The 25,391-nt window shown below is 43.6% G+C and overlaps 1 protein-coding gene across 2 annotated transcripts in view; it reads right to left on the bottom strand.

The window, feature by feature from the left end:
* The window catches only part of LOC139372998 (tetraspanin-7-like), a 29,352-nt gene extending 5,063 nt beyond the window's left edge, over nt 1–24,289 (bottom strand). The window contains exons 1-3 of one of the 2 annotated variants that reach the window (XM_071112916.1): nt 24,073–24,289; nt 1,238–1,426; nt 191–265 (exon numbers count right to left, since the gene is read on the bottom strand). In XM_071112916.1, coding sequence (XP_070969017.1) covers nt 191–265; nt 1,238–1,426; nt 24,073–24,153 — 345 coding nt within the window. In that variant the 5' untranslated portion in view covers nt 24,154–24,289. The remainder of the gene's footprint in view (nt 1–190; nt 266–1,237; nt 1,427–24,072) is intronic. The other variant, XM_071112917.1, reaches the window with a different exon arrangement.
* Between the last annotated feature and the right edge of the window lie 1,102 nt (nt 24,290–25,391).

Here is a 25,391-nt window from a genome sequence, read left to right as displayed (position 1 = left end):
TGGACACTCTGACTGATGAATTCTGCCCACTGGGAACACGCTGGTTGAATCAACATTGTTTCCACGTCAGTTCAACAAAATTACATTGAACTAACGTGGAATAGACATTGAATTGACATCTGTGCCAAGTGGGTGGGTACTCATGATCCTGTGGGTGAGTGCCAGAGGCATGTATGGCAGGGCCACCTACCTCATGACGAAAGACAAAGCCGGAGATGCCAGCCACAAGCTCAGCCAGGAAGATCAGGGACAGGAACATGGCATACTGCAGAGAGAGGGCACACAGGGCGCCACAAAACGGCCACTGAGTTACTGTGTATATTTTGCAGACTTTCTCACCCTTTGCTCACGATAAGATTCTCGAAACACTGCAAGGAACGTTGAATGACAGTAGGAAAGGAAGACATTTTTAGAAGGAAAGGAATCAAAAACGAAACAAAGACAGAAACAAACCCACTGGGCACACACTGGTTGAATTAACGTTGTTTCCACGTCATTTCAATGATATTACTTTGAACCAATGTGGAACAGATGTTGAATTCTGTTTCTTCCCCAGTGGGAAGAAAGACACATTTCAGTTACTCGGATGACAACTTATCCTAGGTCTCACCAGCTTCTCCTAGCTCTCACCAACTCCTCTAGCTCTCACCAACTCATCTAGCTCTCACCAACTCCTCTCGCTCTCACCAACTTCTCGTAGCTCTCATCAACTTCTCGTAGCTCTCATCAACTTCTCCTAGCTCTCATCAACTTCTCTAGCTCTCACCAACTCCTCTAGCTCTCATCAACTTCTCCTAGCTCTCGCCAACTTCTCCTAGCTCTCGCCAACTTCTCATAGCTCTCGCCAACTTCTCCTAGCTCTCGCCAACTTCTCCTAGCTCGCTCTCGCCAACTTCTCCTAGCTCGCTCTCGCCAACTTCTCCTAGCTCGCTCTCGCCAACTTCTCCTAGCTCTCGCCAACTTCTCCTAGCTCTCGCCAACTTCTCCTAGCTCTCGCCAACTTCTCCTAGCTCTCGCCAACTTCTCCTAGCTCTCATCAACTTCTCCTAGCTCTCATCAACTTCTCCTAGCTCTCATCAACTTCTCCTAGCTCTCATCAACTTCTCCTAGCTCTCATCAACTTCTCCTAGCTCTCATCAACTTCTCCTAGCTCTCACCAACTTCTCCTAGCTCTCACCAACTTATCCTAGCTCTCACCAACCTCTCCTAGCTCTCACCAACTTCTCCTAGCTCTCACCAGCTTGAGCATCCATGGGCTCCCGCGGCAGGTAGCGAAGCATCCAAACAGTCCGAACACGATGATGCATGTTCCGGTGCCGATGAGAACATAAGGAGCGTTGGTGGAGCTGTCAGCGATGATAGATATGTACGCACCCAGCATAAACTTTCCCCATAGTCCCACAGCCAAGAGGATCGCCCCCGTGATCTGGACAGAGAGAAAGAGAGAGGGGCGAGAGAAGGTGAAAGAGCATTAGAGCCCTGTCACTAAAAAGTCATCAAGGGCATCACTGGAGGTTTCAGACCCATAGAGATGATTGGTGGCACAACTGTAACACAACCATCACAGCTTCATGCTAAATTACACGTTCATATGATATGAAATGTCAGTGGTCTTTTTAAGCAGTCGTCCATAAAAGCAGTCAATTTCTCTGTGTAATAAACCATTGATTACACTGTAAATTATACACTGCCGATCTCCTATAATGCTGTTAGTGGCACTGGAGATAGCTCTTTGCTGCCACCCAATGAAATAAACTGAATCCTCACTGCATGGCTCATGAGACAGAAGAGAAAGCGAGATATTTTATAGGCTCCTTTTTCTGGTTAAAAATAACTAATACTTACTAAGTAGACCAGACCCAGCTGCTGTCAAGTTTTCAAGATATTTCACTTTCAAAATACAGAAATCGTACGATAATTTCTGTATTTTGAAAGATACATATCGTGAAAACGTAAGTGCCGACAAGCAAAACATTTTGGGACAATGTCAACAATGGGTCAATGAAACAAATACCAATTCCATTAAGTAGATGGGTACTGTGAACATTTGTTTCAATGGCAAACAGCCTTTATGGGGTATCTTGATTTTTCCACCATCTTTGGCCCTACTCATGAATGGTTCCTGACCATGTGTCGTGACCAGGAAAAACTCCATATTCATGAGGTGAAAAACTTTTTTTTTTTCATAGAAGGTTAGTAGAACTTACGCCACAGGTTAGGATAATTAATGTAGCGGGTTAGGAGACTGAGGTTAAGGTTAGGAAATGGGTTAGGGTTAGCGAAAATGCTCTCCTAACCTACTATGAAAATCACTTTGTATCAAAGTGGAGTGAAAAGAGTGACTGGGTGAATGCAGGCCTTCCAAAAGCCCACCCAACACCAGCATGCATTAGTCGCTGTAGACTGAACACTTTGCTCTCTCTGTGATATAAACACTAGATGACTAATAGGGGATGCTGTGTTGAAGCATCCGCACCTCCATCTTGGCTCTAACCCTGGGTTATGATGCATTTTGTCAGTGCATCATACAAAACCCTCTTCCCATTCTTTTATGTTGTTGTTATATTTGTGTGTTTCTACTAGTGCTTATTATGTGCACCCAATGATGTATACAGTGCCTTGCGAAAGTATTCGGCCCCCTTGAACTTTGCGACCTTTTGCCACATTTGAGGCTTCAAACATAAAGATATAAAACTTTATTTTTTTGTGAAGAATCAACAACATGTGGGACACAATCATGAAGTGGAACGACATTTATTGGATATTTCAAACTTTTTTAACAAATCAAAAACTGAAAAATTGGGCGTGCAAAATTATTCAGCCCCTTTACTTTCAGTGCAGCAAACTCTCTCCAGAAGTTCAGTGAGGATCTCTGAATGATCCAATGTTGACCTAAATGACTAATGATGATAAATACAATCCACCTGTGTGTAATCAAGTCTCCGTATAAATGCACCTGCACTGTGATAGTCTCAGAGGTCCGTTAAAAGCGCAGAGAGCATCATGAAGAACAAGGAACACACCAGGCAGGTCCGAGATACTGTTGTGAAGAAGTTTAAAGCCGGATTTGGATACAAAAAGATTTCCCAAGCTTTAAACATCCCAAGGAGCACTGTGCAAGCGATAATATTGAAATGGAAGGAGTATCAGACCACTGCAAATCTACCAAGACCTGGCCGTCCCTCTAAACTTTCAGCTCATACAAGGAGAAGACTGATCAGAGATGCAGCCAAGAGGCGCATGATCACTCTGGATGAACTGCAGAGATCTACAGCTGAGGTGGGAGACTGTGTCCATAGGACAACAATCAGTCGTATATTGCACAAATATGGCCTTTATGGAAGAGTGGCAAGAAGAAAGCCATTTCTTAAAGATATCCATAAAAAGTGTCGTTTAAAGTTTGCCACAAGCCACCTGGGAGACACACCAAACATGTGGAAGAAGGTGCTCTGGTCAGATGAAACCAAAATTGAACTTTTTGGCAACAATGCAAAACGTTATGTTTGGCGTAAAAGCAACACAGCCCATCACCCTGAACACACCATCCCCACTGTCAAACATGGTGGTGGCAGCATCATGGTTTGGGCCTGCTTTTCTTCAGCAGGGACAGGGAAGATGGTTAAAATTGATGGGAAGATGGATGGAGCCAAATACAGGACCATTCTGGAAGAAAACCTGATGGAGTCTGCAAAAGACCTGAGACTGGGACGGAGATTTGTCTTCCAACAAGACAATGATCCAAAACATAAAGCAAAATCTACAATGGAATGGTTCAAAAATAAACATATCCAGGTGTTAGAATGGCCAAGTCAAAGTCCAGACCTGAATCCAATCGAGAATCTGTGGAAAGAACTGAAAACTGCTGTTCACAAATGCTCTCCATCCAACCTCACTGAGCTCGAGCTGTTTTGCAAGGAGGAATGGGAAAAAATGTCAGTCTCTCGATGTGCAAAACTGATAGAGACATACCCCAAGCGATTTACAGCTGTAATCACAGCAAAAGGTGGCGCTACAAAGTATTAACTTAAGGGGGCTGAATAATTTTGCACGCCCAATTTTTCAGTTTTTGATTTGTTAAAAAAGTTTGAAATATCCCATAAATGTCGTTCCACTTCATGATTGTGTCCCACTTGTTGTTGATTCTTCACAAAAAAATACAGTTTTATATCTTTATGTTTGAAGCCTGAAATGTGGCAAAAGGTCGCAAAGTTCAAGGGGGCCGAATACTTTCGCAAGGCACTGTATAAACCCTGGATTGTGAATTCTATGTATTGGCCATTGAGAGGCTTTGAAGCCACATGTCGGCCATATTGGCACTCCCCAGTAGGACCAGTCCTCCATAGGAATATATGGGATGCTACTGTATTTCAGTTAAATGTTTCAAGAACATGCATTTAAGTATTTTTTTGTTGACGTGGGGACAGTAACATTAGTAATAAAACAAATTATATTTTAAGGAAAATGTTTTCATATATTGTTATTTTATGTTTAGCTCACATAATATAATAGTGTGCATAAATGTGTCTGTAACAGAATAAACGAGGCAAAAACAAATGTACACATTAATACATGCATTTCTATTGCATTTCTATCACAACAGTGAGGGAGTGCCAACACAGCGCCCCCTATCAGTCATCTAGTGTATAAATAAATAATTGTGTGCACCAGACTATTCTGTGTAGAGCCCTCTAGTAGTGTGTTCTTGAACCAGCAGATGGTGCTGTGGTTATTGGTAAAGACTGGAATTTGGTATTTGGTATTTTATTAGGATTCCCATTAGCTGTTGCAAAAGCAGCAGCTACTCTTCCTGGGGTCCAACACACAAAACATGAAACATAATACAGAATGACATAATACAGAACATCATTAGACAAGAACAGCTGAAGGAATACAGCAGTGGCACGCCCACCTGTCCAGAGGAGAAGATGCCATTCCCTTTGATGAGGAAAAAAATCATACAAACTGTTCTGAACAGTGAGAGATTGTGGGTCTAGAAAGGTAGGCTACTACTGGTACTATCTAACCTCACCATGTACCTGGTAAATGATTATTTTTTCTTTAACCTGGCAAGTCAGTTAAGAACAAATTCTTATTTACAGCTACTCTTCCTGGGGTCCAACACGCTGGGCCAATTGTGCACCGTCCTACGGAACTCCCAATCACAGCCCATGGTGATACAGTCTGGAATTGAACCAGGGTCTGTAGTGACACCTCTAGTACTGAGCTGCAGTGCCTTAGAAGGCTGCGCCGGGAGCCCCACATTTACACATACACAAAAAAACATGACAGATACAGTGGGGAGAACAAGTATTGATAAACTGCCGATTTTGCAGGTTTTCCTACTTACAAAGCATGTAGAGGTCTGTAATTTTTATCATAGGTACACTTCAACTGTGAGAGACAGAATCTAAAACAAAAATCCCAAACCAAAAAAAATGTATGAATCTCCTCCTCCATATCATTAAATTAATGTGGAGTGAAAAGTGGGTTAATGTATTCACTTTGGGGATTTGTGGTCCTTGTTCAAAGCAGGGGTTCCACTCAAGGACTGGGTCCCCCTTGGAGTTCCTCTCTATCTCTCCATTATTATTAATATATGCATATTTTAGTCGCTAATTAACATGTGTGTGGTAGGGAAGATCAGGAATCAGGATTACATCTAAAATGACAATAACTGGAGTTCCTTTCTTTGTAAAACCAGTTAGCAGTTCGCAGGGTTGGGTCAAGGTTTTCTTCATTGTTAAGGCGGCTAGTCGTCCATTACTAGCATAGCAATGACATCACTGAAGAAACTATCACCCCTGCCCTCAACCATAACTAAATATGCTTATCTTATCTCACCTTATAGCTTGTAGCCTCTGGTAGAAGCTCACTCCTTCCTTACACAAGCCAGAAGGCGTTGGCTCAGCTGGTGAGATGTGAACACAGTATCATAAGACTCTCATAAGACCAGTGCTCTGCCATAAATATCAGCCTATTCAAAATTTTCTTTAACCAGGCAAGACAGTTAAGAACAAATTATTATTTACAATGACAGCCTAGGAACAGTGGGTTAACTGCCTTGTTCAGGGGCAGAACAACCAATTTTTTTACCTTGTCAGCTCAGGGATTTGATCTAGATCTTTCGGTTGCTAGTCCAACACTCTAACCACCAGGCTACCTGCCGCCCCAAACCAATATGTGTCTAACCCACACAGAACAGCAGTAAATAATTCCCTTATCATTGCTATGCCTCATGATTAACATGACAACGAACACGGCAAAGAGGAAGCACATGGAAAAAGGTTACCTAACCACTGATACAGGGTCAGATATTTTGTCATTCCCCTGATGGTTAAGCTTAGGATAGGAGTTAGAGAGATCTGATCCTAGATCTGTGGTAAAGGGCAACATCTACCTCGAGCAGTGGCACAGCATCTGCATCCTAAATGGCACCCTATTCCCTACATAGTGCACTTCCCATAGGGCTCTGGTCAAAAGTAGTGCACTATATAGGGAATAGGGTGTCATTTGGGAAGTGTCACCTCCCTGTAGCCACCATGCGTTGGGAAATGTTGTTGTGATTCTGAGCATGTCTGGCGCTGGCCGTGCGACGGAGGCCCGCTGACACATACAGAGCAACCTGCCTGCCCCCTCCCGGTCTGCCGTTCTCCCTGCCTGACTCCCTCCCTGTCTGTCTGTCTCCCTCCCTTTCTGTCTGCCTGATTACCCAAGAACATAGCATGAGAAGGAACAGCAACACTCTGACAGATGGAGTGAGTCAGACACAGACACAGACACAGAGAGAGAGAGAGAGAGAGCGAGAGAGAGAGATGGGGGAGAGAGAGGGGGAGATGGGGAAGAGAGAGAGGGAGATGGGGGAGAGAGAGAGGGAGATGGGGAGATGGGGGAGAGAGAGAGAGAGTGAGATGGGGGAGAGAGAGAGAGAGAGATGGGGAGATGGGGGAGAGAGAGAGAGAGAGATGGGGGAGAGAGAGAGAGATGGGGAGATGGGGGAGAGAGAGAGAGTGAGGTGGGGAGATGGGTGAGAGTGAGATGGGGAGATGGGGGAGAGAGAGAGAGTGAGATGGGAGAGAGAGAGAGAGAGATGGGGAGATGGGAGAGAGAGAGAGAGATGGGGAGAGAGAGAGAGATGGGGAGATGGGGGAGAGAGAGAGATGGAGAGAAAGGTAGAGTGAGAAACAAAGCACGAAAGAGAGGAAGACAAAGGGAGGGAAGAGAGTGTATTTAGTGCGAGATAGAACAGAGAGAGAGAGAGAGATTAAAGAGAGCGAGAGATGAGTCACTGTCTGACATGTAGCATGACACTTAGACAGCGCTGTAGAACACATCTGAGAGACAGCATATGAGTGAGATCTCGTTGTCCCCATCTCAAATCAAAATCAAATCAAATGTATTTGTCACATACACATGGTTAGCAGATGTTAATGCGAGTGTAGCTAAATTCTTGTGCTTCTAGTTCCGACCATGTAGTAATATCAACAAGTAATATAACCTAACAATTTCACAACAACTACCTTATACACACAAGTGTAAAGGAAAGAATATGAATATGTACATATAAATATATGAATGAGTGATACCCGAACAGCATAGGCAATATGCAGTAGATGGTATAGAGTACAGTATATACATATGAGATGAGTAATGTAGGGTATGAAAACATTATATAAAGTGGCATTGTTTAAAGTGGCTAGTAATACTTTTAATTACATCAAGATCGCAAGATGCAGTAGATGGTTTAGCGTACAGTATATACATATGAGATGAGCAATGTAGGGTATGTAAGCATTATATAAAGTGACTAGTGATAAATTGATTACATCAATCTTTCCATCATTAAAGTGGCTAAAGTTGAGTCAGTATGTTGGCAGCAGCCACTCAATGTTAGTGAGACTGTTTAACAGTATGATGGCCTTGAGATAGAAGCTTTTTTTCAGTATCTCTGTCCCCGCTTTGATGCACCTGTACTGAGGTCGCCTTCTGGATGATATCGGGATGAACAGGCAGTGGCTCGGGTGGTTGTTGCCCTTGATGATCTTTTTGGCCTTCCTGTGACATCAGGTGGTGTAGGTGTCCTGGAGGGCAGGTAGTTTGCACCCGGTGATGCATTGTGCAGACCTCACTACCCTATGGATTGCCTTACGGTTGTGGGTGGAGCAGTTGCCGTACCAGACGGTGATACAGCCCGACAGGATGCTCTCGATTGTGCATCTGTAAAAGTTTGTGAGTGTTTTTGGTGACAAGCCACATTTCTTCAGCCTCCTGAGGTTGAAGAGGTGCTGCTGCGCCTTCATCACCACGCTGTCTGTGTGGGTGGACCAATTCAGTTTGTCTGTGATGTGTACGCCGAGGAAACTTTCCACCCTCTCCACTACTGTCCTGTCAATGTAGATAGGGAGCTGCTCCCTATGCTGTTTCCGGAAGTCCACGATCATCTCCTTTGTTTTGTTGACGTTGAGTGTGAGGTTATTTTCCTGACACCACACTCTGAGGGCCCTCACCTCCTCCTGTAGGCCGTCTCATCGTTGTTTGTAATCAAGCCTACCGCTGTAGTGTCGTCTGCAAACTTGATGATTGAGTTGGAGGCGTGCATGGCCACGCAGTCGTGGGTGAACAGGGAGTACAGGAGAGGGCTGAGAACGCACCCTTGTGGGGACCCCGTGTTGAGGATCCCGCAGGTTTTGGTAGCGGGCCGTGGCAGTGGCACTGTATTGTCCTCAAAGTCTGTCTTGGGAGCAAGGCATCGTGGTCCGCGACGGGGCTGGTTTTCTTTTGTAGTCCGTGATTGACTTTATACCCTGCCACATACCTCTCATGTCTGAGCCGTTGAATTGCGACTCCACTTTGTCTCTATACTGACGCTTAGCTTGTTTGATTGCCTTGCGGAGGGAATAGCTACACTGTTTGTATTCGGTCATGTTTCCGGTCACCTTGCCCTGATTAAAAGCAGTGGTTCGCGCTTTCAGTTTTGCGCGAATGCTGCCATCAAACCACAGTTTCTGGTTGGGGAATGTTTTATTAGACGCTGTGGGTACAACATCACTGATGCACTTGCTAATAAACTCGCTCACCGAATCAGCGTATTCGTCAATGTTGTTGTTCGACGTTATGCGGAACATATCCCAGTCCACGTGATCGAAGCAATCTTGAAGCATGGAATCCGATTGGTCGGACCAGCGTTGAACAGACCTGAGCGCGGGTGCTTCCTGTTTTAGCTTCTGTCTATAGGCTGGAAGCAACAAATGGAGTCGTGGTCAGCTTTTCCGAAGGGAGGGCGGGGGAGGGCCTTATATGCGTTGCGGAAGTTAGAATAACAGTGATCTAGTGTTTTGCCAGCCCTGGTAGCACAATCAATATGCTGATAGAATTTGGGGAGCCTTGTTTTCAGATTAACCTTGTTAAAATCCCCAGCTACAATAAATGCAGCCTCAGGATATGTGGTTTCCAGTTTACATAGAGTCTAATGAAGTTCTTTCAGGGCCGTCGATGTGTCTGCTTGGGGGGGATGTACACAGCTGTAATTATAATCGAAGAGAATTCTCTTGGTAGATAATGCGGTCGGCATTTAATTGTGAGGAATTCTAAGTCAGGTGAATAAATGGACTTGAGTTCCTGTATGTTGTTATGATCACACCACGTCTGGTTAATCATAAGGCCTACACCCCCGCCCATCTTCTTACCAGAGAGATGCGTGTTTCTGTTGGCGCGATGCGTGAAGAAACCAGGTGGCTGTACCGACTCAGATAGCGTGTCTCGAGTGAGCCATGTTTCCGTGAAACAAAGAACGTTACAGTCTCTTATGTCTCTCTGGAAGGCAACTCTTGCTCGGATTTCATCAACCTTGTTGTCAAGAGACTGGACATTGGCGAGTAGTATGCTCGGGAGAGGTGGGCAATGTGCCCGTCTACAGAGCCTGACCAGAAGATCGCTCCGTCTGCCCCTTCTACTGCATCGTTGTTTTGGGTCGCCGGCTGGGAACCGATCCATTGTCCTGGGTGGTAGGCCAAACAGAGGATCCGCTTCGGGAAAGTCGTATTCCTGGTAGTAATGTTGGTGAGTTGACGTTGCTCTTATATCCAATAGTTCCTCCCGACTGTATGTAATAAAACTGGGGTAGCATTGTTAGAAATAACACGTAAAAAAACAAAAAAATACTGCATAGTTTCCTAGGAACGCGAAGCGAGGCGGCCATCTCTGTCGACGCCGGAAGTGTTGCCCATCCACCGTTCCTTTTCTAGTAATGTCTTGGAGCAGCGGTAGGTTCATTTCCCTGTAATGTACCATTCCCCTGTCCCCAGTTTCCTCTCCTCTAAAGTGTTCATGTCTTATTCAACGTGACACTATGAATGATTCATGGAGCCATCTGCTGTAGCAAGCGAGGGGCTTCCCTCCCCTACATGCTCCATCAGCAGGGGGTACCATCCTAGGCAGGAGGGATTAAGGGGAGAGTGTGTGTGTGTGTGTGTGTGTGTGTGTGTGTGTGTGTGTGTGTGTGTGTGTGTGTGTGTGTGTGTGTGTGTGTGTGCGTGCGTGCGTGTGAGGGGACTGACAAAAAGAGCCCCGGCTAACATGAAGCAGAGGCCCTGTGGGGTGTTTTGCAGTCGGCGGCCATATTGGCCTCAGTTAACTCAGCAGGGCTATGTGTTTAAGTATTTATGTGTACTGTATATTATCTCAGCTGTGACGTTACACCACAGTCATGAGACATGGTCATAGGGTTTCAACCCTTTATTGGCAGTTACACTGTACGTGTTTCGGTCACAGTAAAAATAAATTCAACATCTGAAACACAAATGTATACACGATCCTAGATGACGAAGTCCCTTTACAATGTGATGTACTGTATGTAGCCTATGTTGATTTTGACTTTGAGGGAACTAGGGCTTTCAGAGTATGAATAGGTAAGTCAGCCACTTTACCTATAAACACTGAAGTTCCCAGTCTGTTAAAGTGAGCCACTTTTATCAGAGTCCGTCGCGGGTGGTGCACAGGAGCTAGTTTCATTTCAACACCAGATTGGAGTCTTCACACAGCCTGACAGAGGTAATGGAATTCGTCAGCTATGACAATTTTCCCTCCGGACATTCTCCTCATCCGTCTATCACTGCAGCTGCCGGCCTCGCAGAAATACAAAATGAGGTTTGTGACGATAGTGGTACAACCACATGCTGTTTTTTACTGACGATGGGTTCGAGGTAATATTTCTTGGCAAGCTACCAGCACCCGTATGCAGTCCCAATACATCCGGTTGATAGCAAACCATTTGTGGCTGTTATTAATATACAGAACAAGAAAGGAACTAGAAATAAGAGCACCATGACAACTCTTCAGACTTTGAAAAAGGTCCATCCTGATGGGTAGATTCATGTTGTTTTCTGTGACAACAGAGTAAGGCAGACGCCAGGACAGCATGGAGTCACCACTGTCACCACCCAGAGGATTAGGATGAACTGTTGGGGATTTTTATGTCATGACGTTGTTCCAAGCAGAGTTGCCACTGAAGGTTGAGTTCTAAATGTTTTTTGATGTCAGAATTGCTCATATCCAGAGACACATGATGTAGATGAAATGTAATGTAGCGGCCTAGTTGGCTGAGCTAGCTTGAAAAGATCCACAACTCACCCCAAACTTTTCTAGACAGGACTAGACTTCCAAGAACTGAGGTGGCACGATATGTACTCTGGTATGATTTCACTTCCACATCTCATAGTGTGATACGTAGAGGTGTCAGAATCCTGTCCTGGAGCTGAGGTATTGGGCCGACAGCAACAACTGTTCTACCTGTTTTGATTGTCTTACTTATTGCTCTCTTCTAGCACTCTCCTGACTCTCCTCAAAAGACTGGATCAGTGATACCAGGAACATCCACAGGAAAACACTAACATAAAGAGATTTGTCGCCAAACAATAATGAATAATTGATTAGATTTAGAGAGCTTTTCCAGATGCTCAGACTAGACGCTTCACATTGTGTAAGAGGAAACACGTCATCCACCACCACTGGGCAGGGACTGTGATTGGAGGTGCCTCTATGTATAAATGAGAGGGCTGGGGCCGAGGCCTGACTAATGGTCTGACCATCTGCCCTGGCAGGTGCACTGACGCTCATGCAAACATGAGACGACATCGCACCTTTATGCTGTGCCACTGTGAGCTGCAGGAAGAGCCTTTGAGATAGAGCTTTAGCTTCGGTAGAAATACAGTAAGGGGAACATGATGAAGAGACACACATGCAAGGCATTTAAGTAGGAGACCCTCTTGGATCATTATTATTCTGTATCTGAAAGCCAAGCAAGGCACTTTAGATTTCAAAGGGGAAGCGCACCCCTCCTTCTCCCCTTAGCAGAGACATGATCAAAAGTACTGTTGTTCTATGGGCGCTCAAAGCCAGGCTCTTATCGTTGAATCTTGTTCAAATAAAATGTTTTTTTGTTGTTGTTATTTATTTGTTTACTTTAGGATGGGGGGGGGGGGGGGGGTTGAAGTGGGACTAGAATCAGAGTGAAAATGAAACCCCAATCTGAATTGTGTTTTATTGAAACTCCAATGTGGTGTTCAAGAAATGTTATGTTCCCCCATATCCCAATTTGTGCCAGCCATAAGTGAGAAACCTACATGCCAAGTACAGTATAGACCATATATTGTGTTATAGAAAAGAACTGAAGCTCTCAACTATCCATTCAGACTCCAGTCCTACCTACCTACAGGTTATGGAAAATTAGCTCTTTTATAATTTGTCCAGCAGGATAATAAAAAATAATAAAACAAACACACTATAGTAAATACTACAGTAGTGTCTACAAACACACTATAGTAAATACTACAGTAATGTCTACAAACACACTATAGTAAATACTACAGTAATGTCTACAAACACACTATAGTAAATACTACAGTAATGTCTACAAACACACTATAGTAAATACTACAGTAATGTCTACAAACACACTATAGTAAATACTACAGTAATGTCTACAAAAACACTAGTAAATACTACAGTAATGTCTACAAACACACTATAGTAAATACTACAGTAGTGTCTACAAACACACTACAGTAATGTTTGCAAAAACACTAGTAAATACTACAGTAATGTCTACAAACACACTATAGTAAATACTACAGCAATGTCTACAAACACACTACAGTAATGTTTGCAAAAACACTCCAGTAATAATTTGTGTGTGCATGACAGCATGGATCAGAAAGTTTGATTTCGCTTGATGGCAGCCCTAACAGTATTACAATGATTGCTTTGTTAAATTCACTCAGTCTGGGTAGTGAGTGGTCAATAACATTCACCTCTGAAATACAAACATTCTACTCCAGAGGACTTTGGTGTTTCTAGATTGAATCTGTGCTTCTAATGTAACCAACTGGAACTACAACAATGATAGAACTCCAAGATGACTCTGTAATGCATGTTGATGGGGGTCAACGACAGAATTCCATACATCATTGGAGGTAACGAACACAGACAAAGAAGACAAGATGGGAAGTGTTGTGCTCGTCAAGGTGGATAATGACATCCTAAAAGGGTCCTTAAAGTGACAGCCATATTGTGCATCCTTGGCTGAGCACACCATAGGCTTCCTTCTCTGCACTACTCTTCAAACCCAGAGGGATTGACTGTGCTTCCAAAGTGGAAAAAGAAGATGGAAATTATTGCATTTATACTGTACATTAGGGTTGACTACTCTGAGCTATACAGTAGTAGCTGAAACAGCTAGCAGAGACTGAAGGTAAGGGTACCTCTCAACCATGATTTATATGTAAATGTCTGTTCACTTTTGATTAATGAGAGGGAAGGACAGGGAGAGAGAGACAAAGAGAGAGGGAGAGAGAGACAAAAAGAGAGGCAGAGAAAATGTGAAAGAGAAACAAACGGAGATGGCAGAGCGAGGGGGATAGAGAGATTCACATTATTCACTGGTGCTGGCAGGGTTTCTGAGTTGGACTGATCATTAGTTCATTAAAGGCTCAACATGGTGCCAAATAAAGTATGATGCTTGGGAATGAAACTATAAGCTCAACAAGGCTCCCTTGCTCTCTCAGCAAAGCTGTGGGTCCATTCTACAGTGAAGGCACCAAACTTAACCAGGCACTACACAGAACCAACGGGGGAGTTCATCTCCAACGGCAGTCTCAGCAGCCCGCCTGCCTGCCAGCCAGCCTGCGTGGCCATGAGAGTTACTATTGTGTTGTGTTGGTCTCACTATAACCGGCCATTGTCCCTGTTTTCACACCCAATACTTTTCTTCTGCGCCATGTTGTTATTGGATAGGTGTAATAACAGGCAGCCTGGCAGGCAGTATTGTTGTCATTAGATATGTGTAATAACAGGCAGCCTGCAGGCAGCAGTGTTGTTATTAGATAGGTGTAATAACAGGCAGCCTGGCAGGCAGCAGTGTTGTTATGGGATAGGTGTAATAACAGGCAGCCTGGCAGGCAGTATTGTTGTCATTAGATATGTGTAATAACAGGCAGCCTGGCAGGCAGTATTGTTGTTATTGGATATGTGTAATAACAGGCAGCCTGGCAGGCAGTATTGTTGTCATTAGATATGTGTAATAACAGGCAGCCTGGCAGGCAGTATTGTTGTTATTGGATATGTGTAATAACAGGCAGCCTGGCAGGCAGCGGCGTTGTTATTAGATAGGTGTAAAAAACAGACAGCCTGGCAGGCAGTATTGTTGTTATTGGATATGTGTAATAACAGGCAGCCTGGCAGGCAGCAGTGTTGTTATTAGATAGGTGTAAAAAAAAGACAGCCTGGCAGGCAGTATTGTTGTTATTGGATATGTGTAATAACAGGCAGCCTGGCAGGCAGAAGTGTTGTTATTAGATAGGTGTAAAAAAAAAGACAGCCTGGCAGCAGTATTGTTGTTATTGGATATGTGTAATAACAGGCAGCCTGGCAGGCAGCAGTGTTGTTATTAGATAGGTGTAATAAAAGGCAGCCTGGCAGGCAGTATTGTTGTTATTAGATAGGTGTAATAAAAGGCAGCCTGGCAGGCAGCAGTGTTGTTATTGGATAGGAGTAATAACAGGCAGCAGCGTTGTTTGGGTTTTGCACTGCCTGGCTCTCCAGTCCCACTGAGGGATTAGCAGCATCCATTTTCTCCTCTGCCTGTGCCCTGTGAGACTTCCTGGTATGGGATAGATAAGATATACTTCATATTGTTTACATATCTCCAGTGGATGTATGGTGTCTGGAAATAAGCCTGTTTTTATTGACCTGGAGTCAAGCGTGACATTAGGCCTTGTGAGTCGCTAGCTAGCACAAACACGACACAAATGTTTCACAACAGGTGACAAGCCAGCCAGTGAGGAGCCTGTTCCCCTCCACCTGCTGAGGCAGGTGGCTGTCAGTGTGACCCCCAAACAAATGGTTGGCCCATTTTATTGGCACACAATTCACAGTGGAGCCCATACCACAGTGGCCTTGATGACACAGGGTCTCAGAAGCACATTCTGGGTTCTGCAGGCCTATGTGTTTAAAAAACATACTGGACATTTTGGAGGGTCTCATTTTCAGGGACCGAAGTAAAATGTCTAGACGTGTACTAGCAGTTTACAAACAGCATACTGGACATTTCTGAGGTGCTTGCTTTCAGGGACCGGGTGAAAACGTTGGAGAGACAGTCGGCCTATCTGGAGGAGGATATCGTCTTGTTTAAACGTCTTTTGAAGAGCACCATAGTGATTCATCTTATAGTCTTTATGGATTCATTTGTTGCAATTATTATTAGTCATACGGTATATTACATATGACATATTACAGTCAGTCACCTGATGGCTTTGCAGGAAAGTGTGAGCTGAGTGTGTGTGATGTGTGAGCTGAGCACTGCATGCATGTTAAAGACGTGAAGCACGGTAACACTCTCACGCCATCAGACAGGCAAACAGACATCAGTGCACTTAATATTCCCCCTGATCCAGCGGCTCACTGTCATTGGTCCACGGGTCAACAATGACTCATGTTTAATGTCTTCCTGTCGGATATAGCCTTCCTACTAGACCAGGGAATAGCAAGATCCCCTGTGAATGCCACATCACTTATTGGGGGTTCAAGCAACCCCCAGCCATAGCTAGCCTTGCCCCTGGCCGGCCACTTGCCTAACCTGACACAGCCATACACTAGCTACAGCCTTCTGAGGTTGCCTTAGAGGCTAGTTCTGGGAGTTGGTTGAGTATGACAAAAAACAACCCAATCTCTGAAATGGATCTAAATTCATGCAAACATAGTGTATCTACTACAAGGAACATATCATGTTTTAAAAGATAAAGAGGCAAAACAAAGGATTAAAGGCCAGGTGCAAGAGGTTTAAAGGTCTGCTTTCAAAGCAATACAGATTTGGATATATGGCTTTAAATCGTCAACAATGAAGGACATATGCTACAACAACACTGCGGTCCATATTGTCAGTAGGTCTACAGCTGAATCTATAAAGGTGATCACTAGTCTACAATATAATGCTCATCCAGAGTGTTGATTTGTGACAAGCAAACTGTTAAGCTACCGTACATTTCCCATAATGACAATCGGTAGTGCTGTGAAAGAGTCAAATGACCCAGCGATTGAGAATGCGTTTGTTGGGTGAGCGTCCAAATCACCTCATGCTGAACATAGCTGAGATGCTAACAGCTGCCTGCTCACTCTACTGTGTTCACTCACACATAGGGAATGATGGAGAGTGATCAAAGTCAATCCAAAGCATTCAGCACCTCCTCACAGGCTGCAGGCTAAGTTTAGGCCATATTTCATTACCGGCAACATGTAAAGCCCTGACTAAGAGTCAGAGACACTGTTGGTTCAACATCTATTGGTTCTAAATCTAACACACCACACAATTACTGGAATTTTCAGCCACCTTGGAATTCCTCAATCACAGACTAATTGGTTGGATGACCTCTGTGGCTATTTCACCTTTGAACCCCACTCGGTTGGAAGTCTGAAGGGAAGTTCTTAATGAGATATTTTCTAGCTGCCTCAGTGATGGGCAGTATCCCGGCTGCCCGGAGAGATCTATACGCACCGAGATCAGAAGTCCATCACTCTAAATCCCTTACTTTCTTCAGTCTCTTGTGTAGTGTTACTGTAGTCCTTAGGCTCTTTTATTAATCATCTCTTCTGCAAGGGAGGCGAGGTCTTATTCATTCAATTCCCCTGTAACCTTCACTCTCCTTGTGTTTTACCCTTTAAATAGGCAATCCGCAGTTGAAACAAGAACAAAGTGTATTCCCTGCCACTGTTTCGGTAAAAAGCTGGGGGTGGTGCTGGAGAAAAATAACCACTCTCAAATTAATAGACAGAGCTATGTATGCAAAATAACTCATATCAAAAGTATAATTTAAACCATGTTTTGAGGCTTTACAATGTTTGTTTACATTTACTATGTTTACAAACATTGGAGTAAAACAAGGTTATATTGTGGGTAATGATGGGGTACGACAGTTGAACGAACCTCATGAGGCTTTTATAAGTTGTATTCTTCACTAATCAATGGGTACATATACATATACATATGTATCATTTATGAGTTAAAAAATGAATGTTGCAACTGCAGATTGCCCCATTTACGTTGTTTTCCCTTTCTGAGAAGAAAATAAGTGACCTTTGGACCAGTGTAAATGCTGTCGCCAAGCAACCAATGTAACTAAGCGGTGCCAGGCCAGATCCAGATCAGATCCAGGCAGCTCCTATCAGGCAGATTTAAATGCATTACCCGTTCGTTAACACAGCCGCAGCTAAGCCTTACACATTGTAAGCTTTAGCTGGAGCTTCTACAGCCTAGCTTTCAGCCTGGAGACCAGAGGTTGTTTCCTCTTGAGGCCTTCAGTAATGGGTTTCAGACAGAGGTGAGCTAGCTAGGCTAATGTCGGTCTGAGGAGGGAGTCCACCAGACGGTGGAGATGATGATAGTGTAGAGGGGGATTTGTAATGAATACTGAGAAACAGATACATACATGTAGGATCTTAATTTGATCAACCTGTTGCAGGACACCTTCCTTGTAGTGAATTTCAGGTTTAAAAAGGCTTCTGAAGTTTGTAATTTCCACTTTTCCCTTACGAAAAATTTATTAACCCCTACAAGAATTTCCATTAATTATAATCCACATAATAATGAACATGTCCTGTTGCTGCAGGATTATTTTCCTGCTGTAGCAAACTGGCTCAAATGAAGATCCCACATCTGTATGAGCAGCGCTAACAGAGTGGACAAGGAGGCGACTACTGATATGGTTGCCTGGGAGATGTGTGCTGGGCTGGTGGAGTATAACTGTTTGTCTCTGTTAACCATACTTCTAGATGGCTGAAGTAGATGGGTAAAGGTTTTAACTCCTTGTTATTTCAACTTCTCTTGATGACATTTTAACCCATATTTTAAACACAGAATCAACATTAGTTTTTTTTTTTTTAAGCATTTATTTGAAGTTTAATTTTGGTTTGTTGACAATGATATATGAGCTAAAATTGAATATTGATCTGATGTTTTTGCTCAGTCGGCAGCCTAGCCAATCTCCTATGATTATTTAGAAATAACTTTAGCTGAGCACAGCCATTTAAATGCTGTACAATAAGACACACAATCACATTCTCAGAGGAATAAGCCCCAACAAAAGCCTGGTACAGAGGGAACACAAAACACACAATACATGATGCTTCTTATTCCCATCTGGGCATTAATAATATGCCTCCACAGCATGAATTAGGCCAAGTCTTAGGGCGTCTGTCTGTTCTTGGCCTACTGAACAAGCTGCCATTCCTACTACACAGAGAAGCCTAATACCAAGAGGCTATGGGATTGTCTATCAATGTACTGCATCTGTAGTCTTGTTTTAGCAAAGCTACACAGTCTTCAAGCTACCTTCAAGCTACAGTTCATAGAAAACATGTATATGAAGGGGAGAAACTCTGCAAAAGGGTATGGCCTGAGTGGACTTGAAAACGTAATTAGAACAGTAAAACATAGATGTTATCCATAAAATCAGACCATCTTACAGTCTTGGAAAGAAAGATTCCACAAGGGCTCTGCGGCTGTCCCCAGAGGAGAACCCTTTTTGGATCCAGGGAGAACTCTTTTGGGTTCCATGTAGAACCCTCTATGGAAATAGTTATAAATGGAACCCAAAAGGGTTCTACCTGGAACCAAAAGGAGTTCTTCCAAGGGTTCTCTTATGGGGACAGCCGAAGAACCCATTTTGGTTCTAGATAGCACCTTTTTTTTCAAAGAGTGTACAAGTTGAAAACCAACCCATAAAAATAAGTCTGGCCAATGGTGACAGTGTACATTTACAACACAAACCTAACAACAACTAGGTCAATCTTCAGTCCCTGCAGAAATCTTAATTGAGGAAATGACACTCCCGGCCTGACATTAAATGAAGCCTTTAACAGCCTGACCCTACCAGCTACCATGTTAGAGAGCAGAGTTACACGTTATTATCAGGTTAATTAGATGGTTAAAAGGTGCTTGTGCAAAACAGCATTTCAAAATAAAAGTTATTTGTTGTCTTGACACTGACAGTCTTGTACCCAAAACGATATTTCTCCAAAATAACAGTAGTAAATCTAACAATGTGTCACGCCCTCCCTCCGGCGCTCGACATCGCCGGTCTACTAACCGGTCTACTAACCACCGGACCTGGCAACCCACAGTTTTCTCCTTGATTACCGCCCCTTTATTTATCCCTCAGTTGTCTTCAGTCACTAGGTCTTATTGTTTTCTCACACGTTATGTACCTCATGAAGACAATAAACACAGAGAATAACATGTCAACATTGAATGGGGAGAAAATGTGATCAGAACTACGATTACTGGTCCTATTGTGTCATGTTTGTTAATTTGCTTCGGTTCTTTATTAAAATCACCTTCACCATTTTGCTGACTCCCGGCATATACGTTACACAATGCTAAGCCCTTGGTTTACTACAATGTGACGAACGGAGTGAGAAGTGCTGAGTAATTATGCCAAATTTGTCAGATACTCTCACAGTAATCATGCAAAGAACCTTTCTGGTACTGGTCCAGGCAACAGCAGTAAATAACAGATTGATAGCCAGGCTCTAGGTACACTCTTAGAAATAAATGTGTTATCTAGAACCAAAAAGGTTATTCGGCTGTCCCCATAGGAGAACCTTTTGATGAACCCCTTTTGGGTCCAGGTAGAACAATTTTAGGTTCCATGTAGAACCCTTTCCACAGAGGGTTCTACATGGAACCCAAAATAGTTCTACCTGGAACCAAAACTGTCCTACCTGGAACCAAAAAGGGTTCTCAGATGGGGACAGCCACAAAACGCCTTTGGAACACTTTTTTTCTAAGAATGTAGCCATTGTTGGGGTTGGAGCTCTTGGCATAGAAGTTAGAGACAAAAAGAGTAGGCACCCAGGGCAGAATGACAGCTGAGCTGGCCTCAAACAACCTCCCCCTGCCAAGCTCTCAAACAACCTCCCCCTGGTAAGCTCTCAAAACAAGTAAGACAGCAGAGCAGAGGCACTCTGTCTCATCCTGTCTCCTCCTGTCTCTGTTTATCTATCTCTATCTGCAGTCCATCCTCGTACATCTGTCTGTCTGGCTAGGGAGGAAAACGGCCTCTAATATGTTTAGTTAAGCAGGCCATATGGCTTTCTTTGTTAAAGTAGCCCTCAGGTCAACATCAATGGAGTCTGCTTGTTGGAGAAGGAGTGGGTCTATTTTAATACAAGTATAGCTGCAGCGGGTGGCTGGCTGGCTGGGTGGATGGGTCAGGGTGGCTGGGTGGGTGCGTCAGGGTGGGTGGGCCAGGGTGGATGGGCCAGGGTTGATGGGCCAGGGTGGGTGGATCAGGGCGAATGGGTCAGGGCGGATGGATCAGGGCAGATGGGTCAGGGCGGATCGGTCAGGGCGGGTGGGTCAGTGTGGGTCAAGATGGGTGGGTGGGTTAGGGTGGATGGGTCAGTGTGGGTGGGTGGGTCAGGGTGGATGGGTCAGGGCAGATGGGTCAGGGCGGGTGGGTCAAGGCGGGTCAAGGTGGGTGGCTGGGTCAGGGAGGATGGGTCAGGGCGGGTGGGTCAGGGCGGGTCAAGGTGGGTGGGTGGGTCAGGGTGGATGGGTCAGGGCGGATGGGTCAGGGCGGATGGGTCAGGGCAGATGGGTCAGGGCAGATGGGTCAGGGCGGATGGGTCAGGGTGGATGGGTCAGGGTGGCTGGCTGGGTGGATGGGTCAAGGTGGTTAGGTCTGGTTTGGTTGTTTAAGCAATAAGGCACAACTGGGTGTGTTATATGGCCATTATACCATAGGTAAGGGCTGTTCTGGATGCAAAGGTGCCTTATTGCTATTATAAACTGGTTACCAACTTAATTAGAACAGTAAAATTTACTTTTTTATCATACCCGTGGTTTACGGTCTTTCAGACAATCAACATTCAGGGCTCAAACCACCGGGTTTATAATATGCAATAAGATAGAAACGTAGGTTGTTGCTGTTGCGCTGTGCATAGGACCTATAACATCAAACATCCCTCCAAAGCCCAACCCAACTTCAAGAAGCCAATAAACACAGAGAATAACATGTCAAAATTGAATGGGGAGAAAATGTGATCAGAACTACGATTACTGGTCCTATTGTGTCATGATGAATGAGCCAATTTTATTTGTATCCGACTCCCTCCACATTCTTGTATTGTAATGTTGCATCCCAGAGTGAACACAACACCGGTCCACTACATATAATTGGAGCAATGTATCTCATTGGAGTGGGTCTTTCTGTTCAATCACAGTCTAAGTGGTAATGCCCTGTAGTGGATGTACTCCTTAAAGACATCCTCCAGTGATTGTCTATATTTTTCTGTTGAAAGGTGATAACCCAAGTATGAATGCACTACCGTTCAAAGGTCTGGGGTCACTTAGAAATGTCCTTGTTTTGAAACAAAAGCACATTTTTTGGTCCATTAAAATAACATAACATTTATCAGAAATACAGTGTAGACATTGTTAATGTTGTAAATTACTACTGTAGCTGGAAACGGCTGATTTTTAATGGAATATCTACATAGGCGTAGAGGCTCATTTTCAGCAACCATCACTCCTGTGTTCCAATTGCACATTGTGTTAGCTAATCCAAGTTGATTATTTTAAAAGGCTAATTGACATTAGAAAACCCTTTTGCAATTATGTTAGCACAGCTGAAAATTGTTGTGCTGATTGAAGAAGCAATAAAACTGGCCTTCTTTAGACAAGTTGAGTATCTGGAGCATCAGCATTTGTGGGTTCGATTACAGGCTCAAATGGACAGAAACAAAGAACGTTCTTCTGAAACTCGTCAGTCTATTCTTGTGCTGAGAAAGGAAAGCTATTCCATGCGAGAAATTGCCAAGAAACTGAAGATCTCGTACAACGCTGTGTACTACTCCCTTCACAGAACAGTGCAAGCAGGCTCTAACCATAATAGAAAGAAGAGTGGGAGGCCCAGGTGCACAACTGAGCAAGAGAACAAGTACATTAGAGTGTCTAGTTTGAGAAACAGACGCCTCACAAGTCCTCAATATTATTTACAATAATGGCCTACTTGTAAATGTTCCAATTCACACACTTATCAAGAGAACATCCCTGGTCCTCCCTACCGCCTCGGATCTGGCAGACTCACTAAACACAAATGCTTCATTTGTAAATGATGTCTGAGTGTTGGAGTGTGCCCCTGGCTATCAGTCCGGGTTGCTTAAAATAAGGAATTTGAAATGGTTTATACTTTTACTTTTGATACTTAAGTACATTTTTAGCAATTCCATTTACTTTTGATACTTAAGCATATTTTTTACTGAGTGACTTTCACTTTACTTGAGACATTTTCTATTAGGGTATATTTACTTTTACTCAAGTATGACAATTGAGTACTTTTTCCACCACTGCTACTATGCCTCGTGTAAGGGACTCCAGCCCCACTAACCTATGGGACTGACTGAACCACGCCTACTCTCATCCGTCACAAGCATATATTCCATATGGACCCATGTATGTAAATGCAGAGAGAGGGCATGCCCTGCCCTGTGCTAAAATAGATGTAGACTCCTATCCTTTGATTACATCCTGGGTAACTTACTTACCCTTTCCTTCCTGAAAAGCAATAAGATCATTCATCCAATACAGTGAGACAATTATAGGCTATCTCAATAAATAAGAGGCATAACACCCAAACAGTACTCTGTCTCACACACATAATTCAACTAATTGGGGTGGTGCTACAGGAGAGTTTGCACCTTTGCTTTAATGTGCACAGTGTCCATCATGGTACTTTGAGAACCTGCCACCATTTGATGCATTGAACCTCCCACCATTGGGTATCACATTATTTGGATAGTCCATCTGTAGATGTTCTACAGATTATCAACAGGCTATCAGTAACATTTCAACTAACTATCTACTAACCCTAACCTTAGCCCTAGCCCTAACCCTTATCCTAACCCTAACCCTTATTCTAAGCCTAACCTCTAACCCTTATTCTAAACATAACCCTAACCATAACCTTATGAAGCAGTTGCTTGTCAACAGATAGTTTGTTGATAGTATGACCATCTGTAGAGCATCTACAGATGGAAAATCCGGACTATCCAAATAAAGTGTGACCAGATGTTGATTAGGTTACCAGTTGGACTATTCTTAACATTCTTACAACAGCATGCGAATGTTATTGTCCACTTACAAAATCACAGGAAAAAGAAATGTAAAAAAAAATATATAATAAATGATGGCTTCGTCAGTATTAGCGAAAAAATATTAACGACATTTCACATAATCAACATTTGTTTCAATATTTATAGCCTACTTGATACATATTTCCTAGCCTATAGAAGAAGAAAAAACTCTTCAAACGTTATAATAATGCTAGGCTATAATAAAGATAACGGTCCACGCAGCGCGCCCACTAATAAACATGCACTTGTTCCAAGGCATCAGCCTGTGCGCACGGCACAACATCCGTTTTTTTCCAACGTAAACTATTCAATCATACCGTTCACAAACTAGATTATTACCTACATATTACATTTAGGACAACAATAAACTATCGCTTTGACATGTCTGCTTACCCAAAACACGAAGGAATAGACGACGAGGAGCGTTTTGAGGCAGGTTATCACTGGTTTGGTCTCCATTCTTCTTGATGCCATTCTACTGTAAAATGGGGTGCTGGGTTTTCAGCGGGGCTGCGTTGCTGTGATTCTCCACTGGGCTTTGTTGGTTCAGTTGATCCACCCGCAGTCTTTCACAGCGCAGTCGCTCTCTCCTCACTGGCCGTAAATGAATGAGCTGCAGGTGGTTCTACAGGCCTCGGACCTCTCCATGCGCCGTCTGGCGGGGTTCACGGGTTGCAGTGAAAACCCTGATCAATGATTATTATGGGGTGTATATAACAGGTGTTACAAAGTCAATTAATCATTTTAAAATACGTGTTGCATTTTATGTGAAAGTCGTTACAAAAACAGTATAATACTGGTTTAAAGACAAAGCCTATTTATTGCACTTAATTTTTAAAAAACTATTAGGGGTAGAACTATTGGAAAGAAATTAATCCACAAATTAAGCCACAAGTCTTTTGCTCAATGTAAAAGCAAGATGGTTGGCTGCAAAGGAGGTATTGCCATTTGGAGAGTGACTAAAGTTCATGTGATCATCTGACAAGGTGTGAAAAGTGTTCACAGACTGGTAATAGAATTGACAGGCTGGTGTTCCATGTGAGATGCTTGAGATTGCAACGTATCGTGAAACTGCAAGGGAAAGATCTTAGCAACCAACGGGGGCATAGGCTCCACAAACATAGTCTAATAGGCCAGTTAACCTCGTCCAGGCTAACTGTGAAGTCAGGAGGACTTCGAGAGTTAGGTGTTTTTGCCAGACTAAGGGAAACCTAGCCACAGAGTTAAAAACCATCTTTGACCATGGGTGTATTATTAGTTGATTCAGTTGATTGTCTGTTGCAAAACCGGTTTGAACGAAACGGGGAGATGCCTAACTGAATTTGTCCAATAAAAACTATTGGTTTTACGTTTGGAGTAAACGGTATCCGACTAATGAATACACCCCTGGCACTGACCGCACAAAAAAATACCGGTAACTACCTTACCCTCTTATCTGTCGGCACGTTCCTCTGCCCAGGTGTTCCTTACGCCTGCCACATCTTACAACGTCTGGATAGGTGTTTAACAAATCAGCTAACCGCATCATAATGTTATAGCAATCTGTCAGTCGATGACACAATCGATGACGTTGCACGCAACCATTCGTTGACTAAGGGAACGTAACGTATGGCTGCACAATATAAGTTGATCCCTGGGCTGATTTTCAGTTTATAATATGCCTCCTCCCCTCTGCCCTGCCTCATTCCCCTTCAGATCTGAGACCACTGGAT

Source organism: Oncorhynchus clarkii, chromosome 18 (genome assembly GCF_045791955.1).
Source record: "Oncorhynchus clarkii lewisi isolate Uvic-CL-2024 chromosome 18, UVic_Ocla_1.0, whole genome shotgun sequence".
Taxonomy (NCBI): domain Eukaryota; kingdom Metazoa; phylum Chordata; class Actinopteri; order Salmoniformes; family Salmonidae; genus Oncorhynchus; species Oncorhynchus clarkii.
Note: the sequence above shows the minus strand (reverse complement) of the source record. Positions and strands in the feature narration are given on the sequence as shown.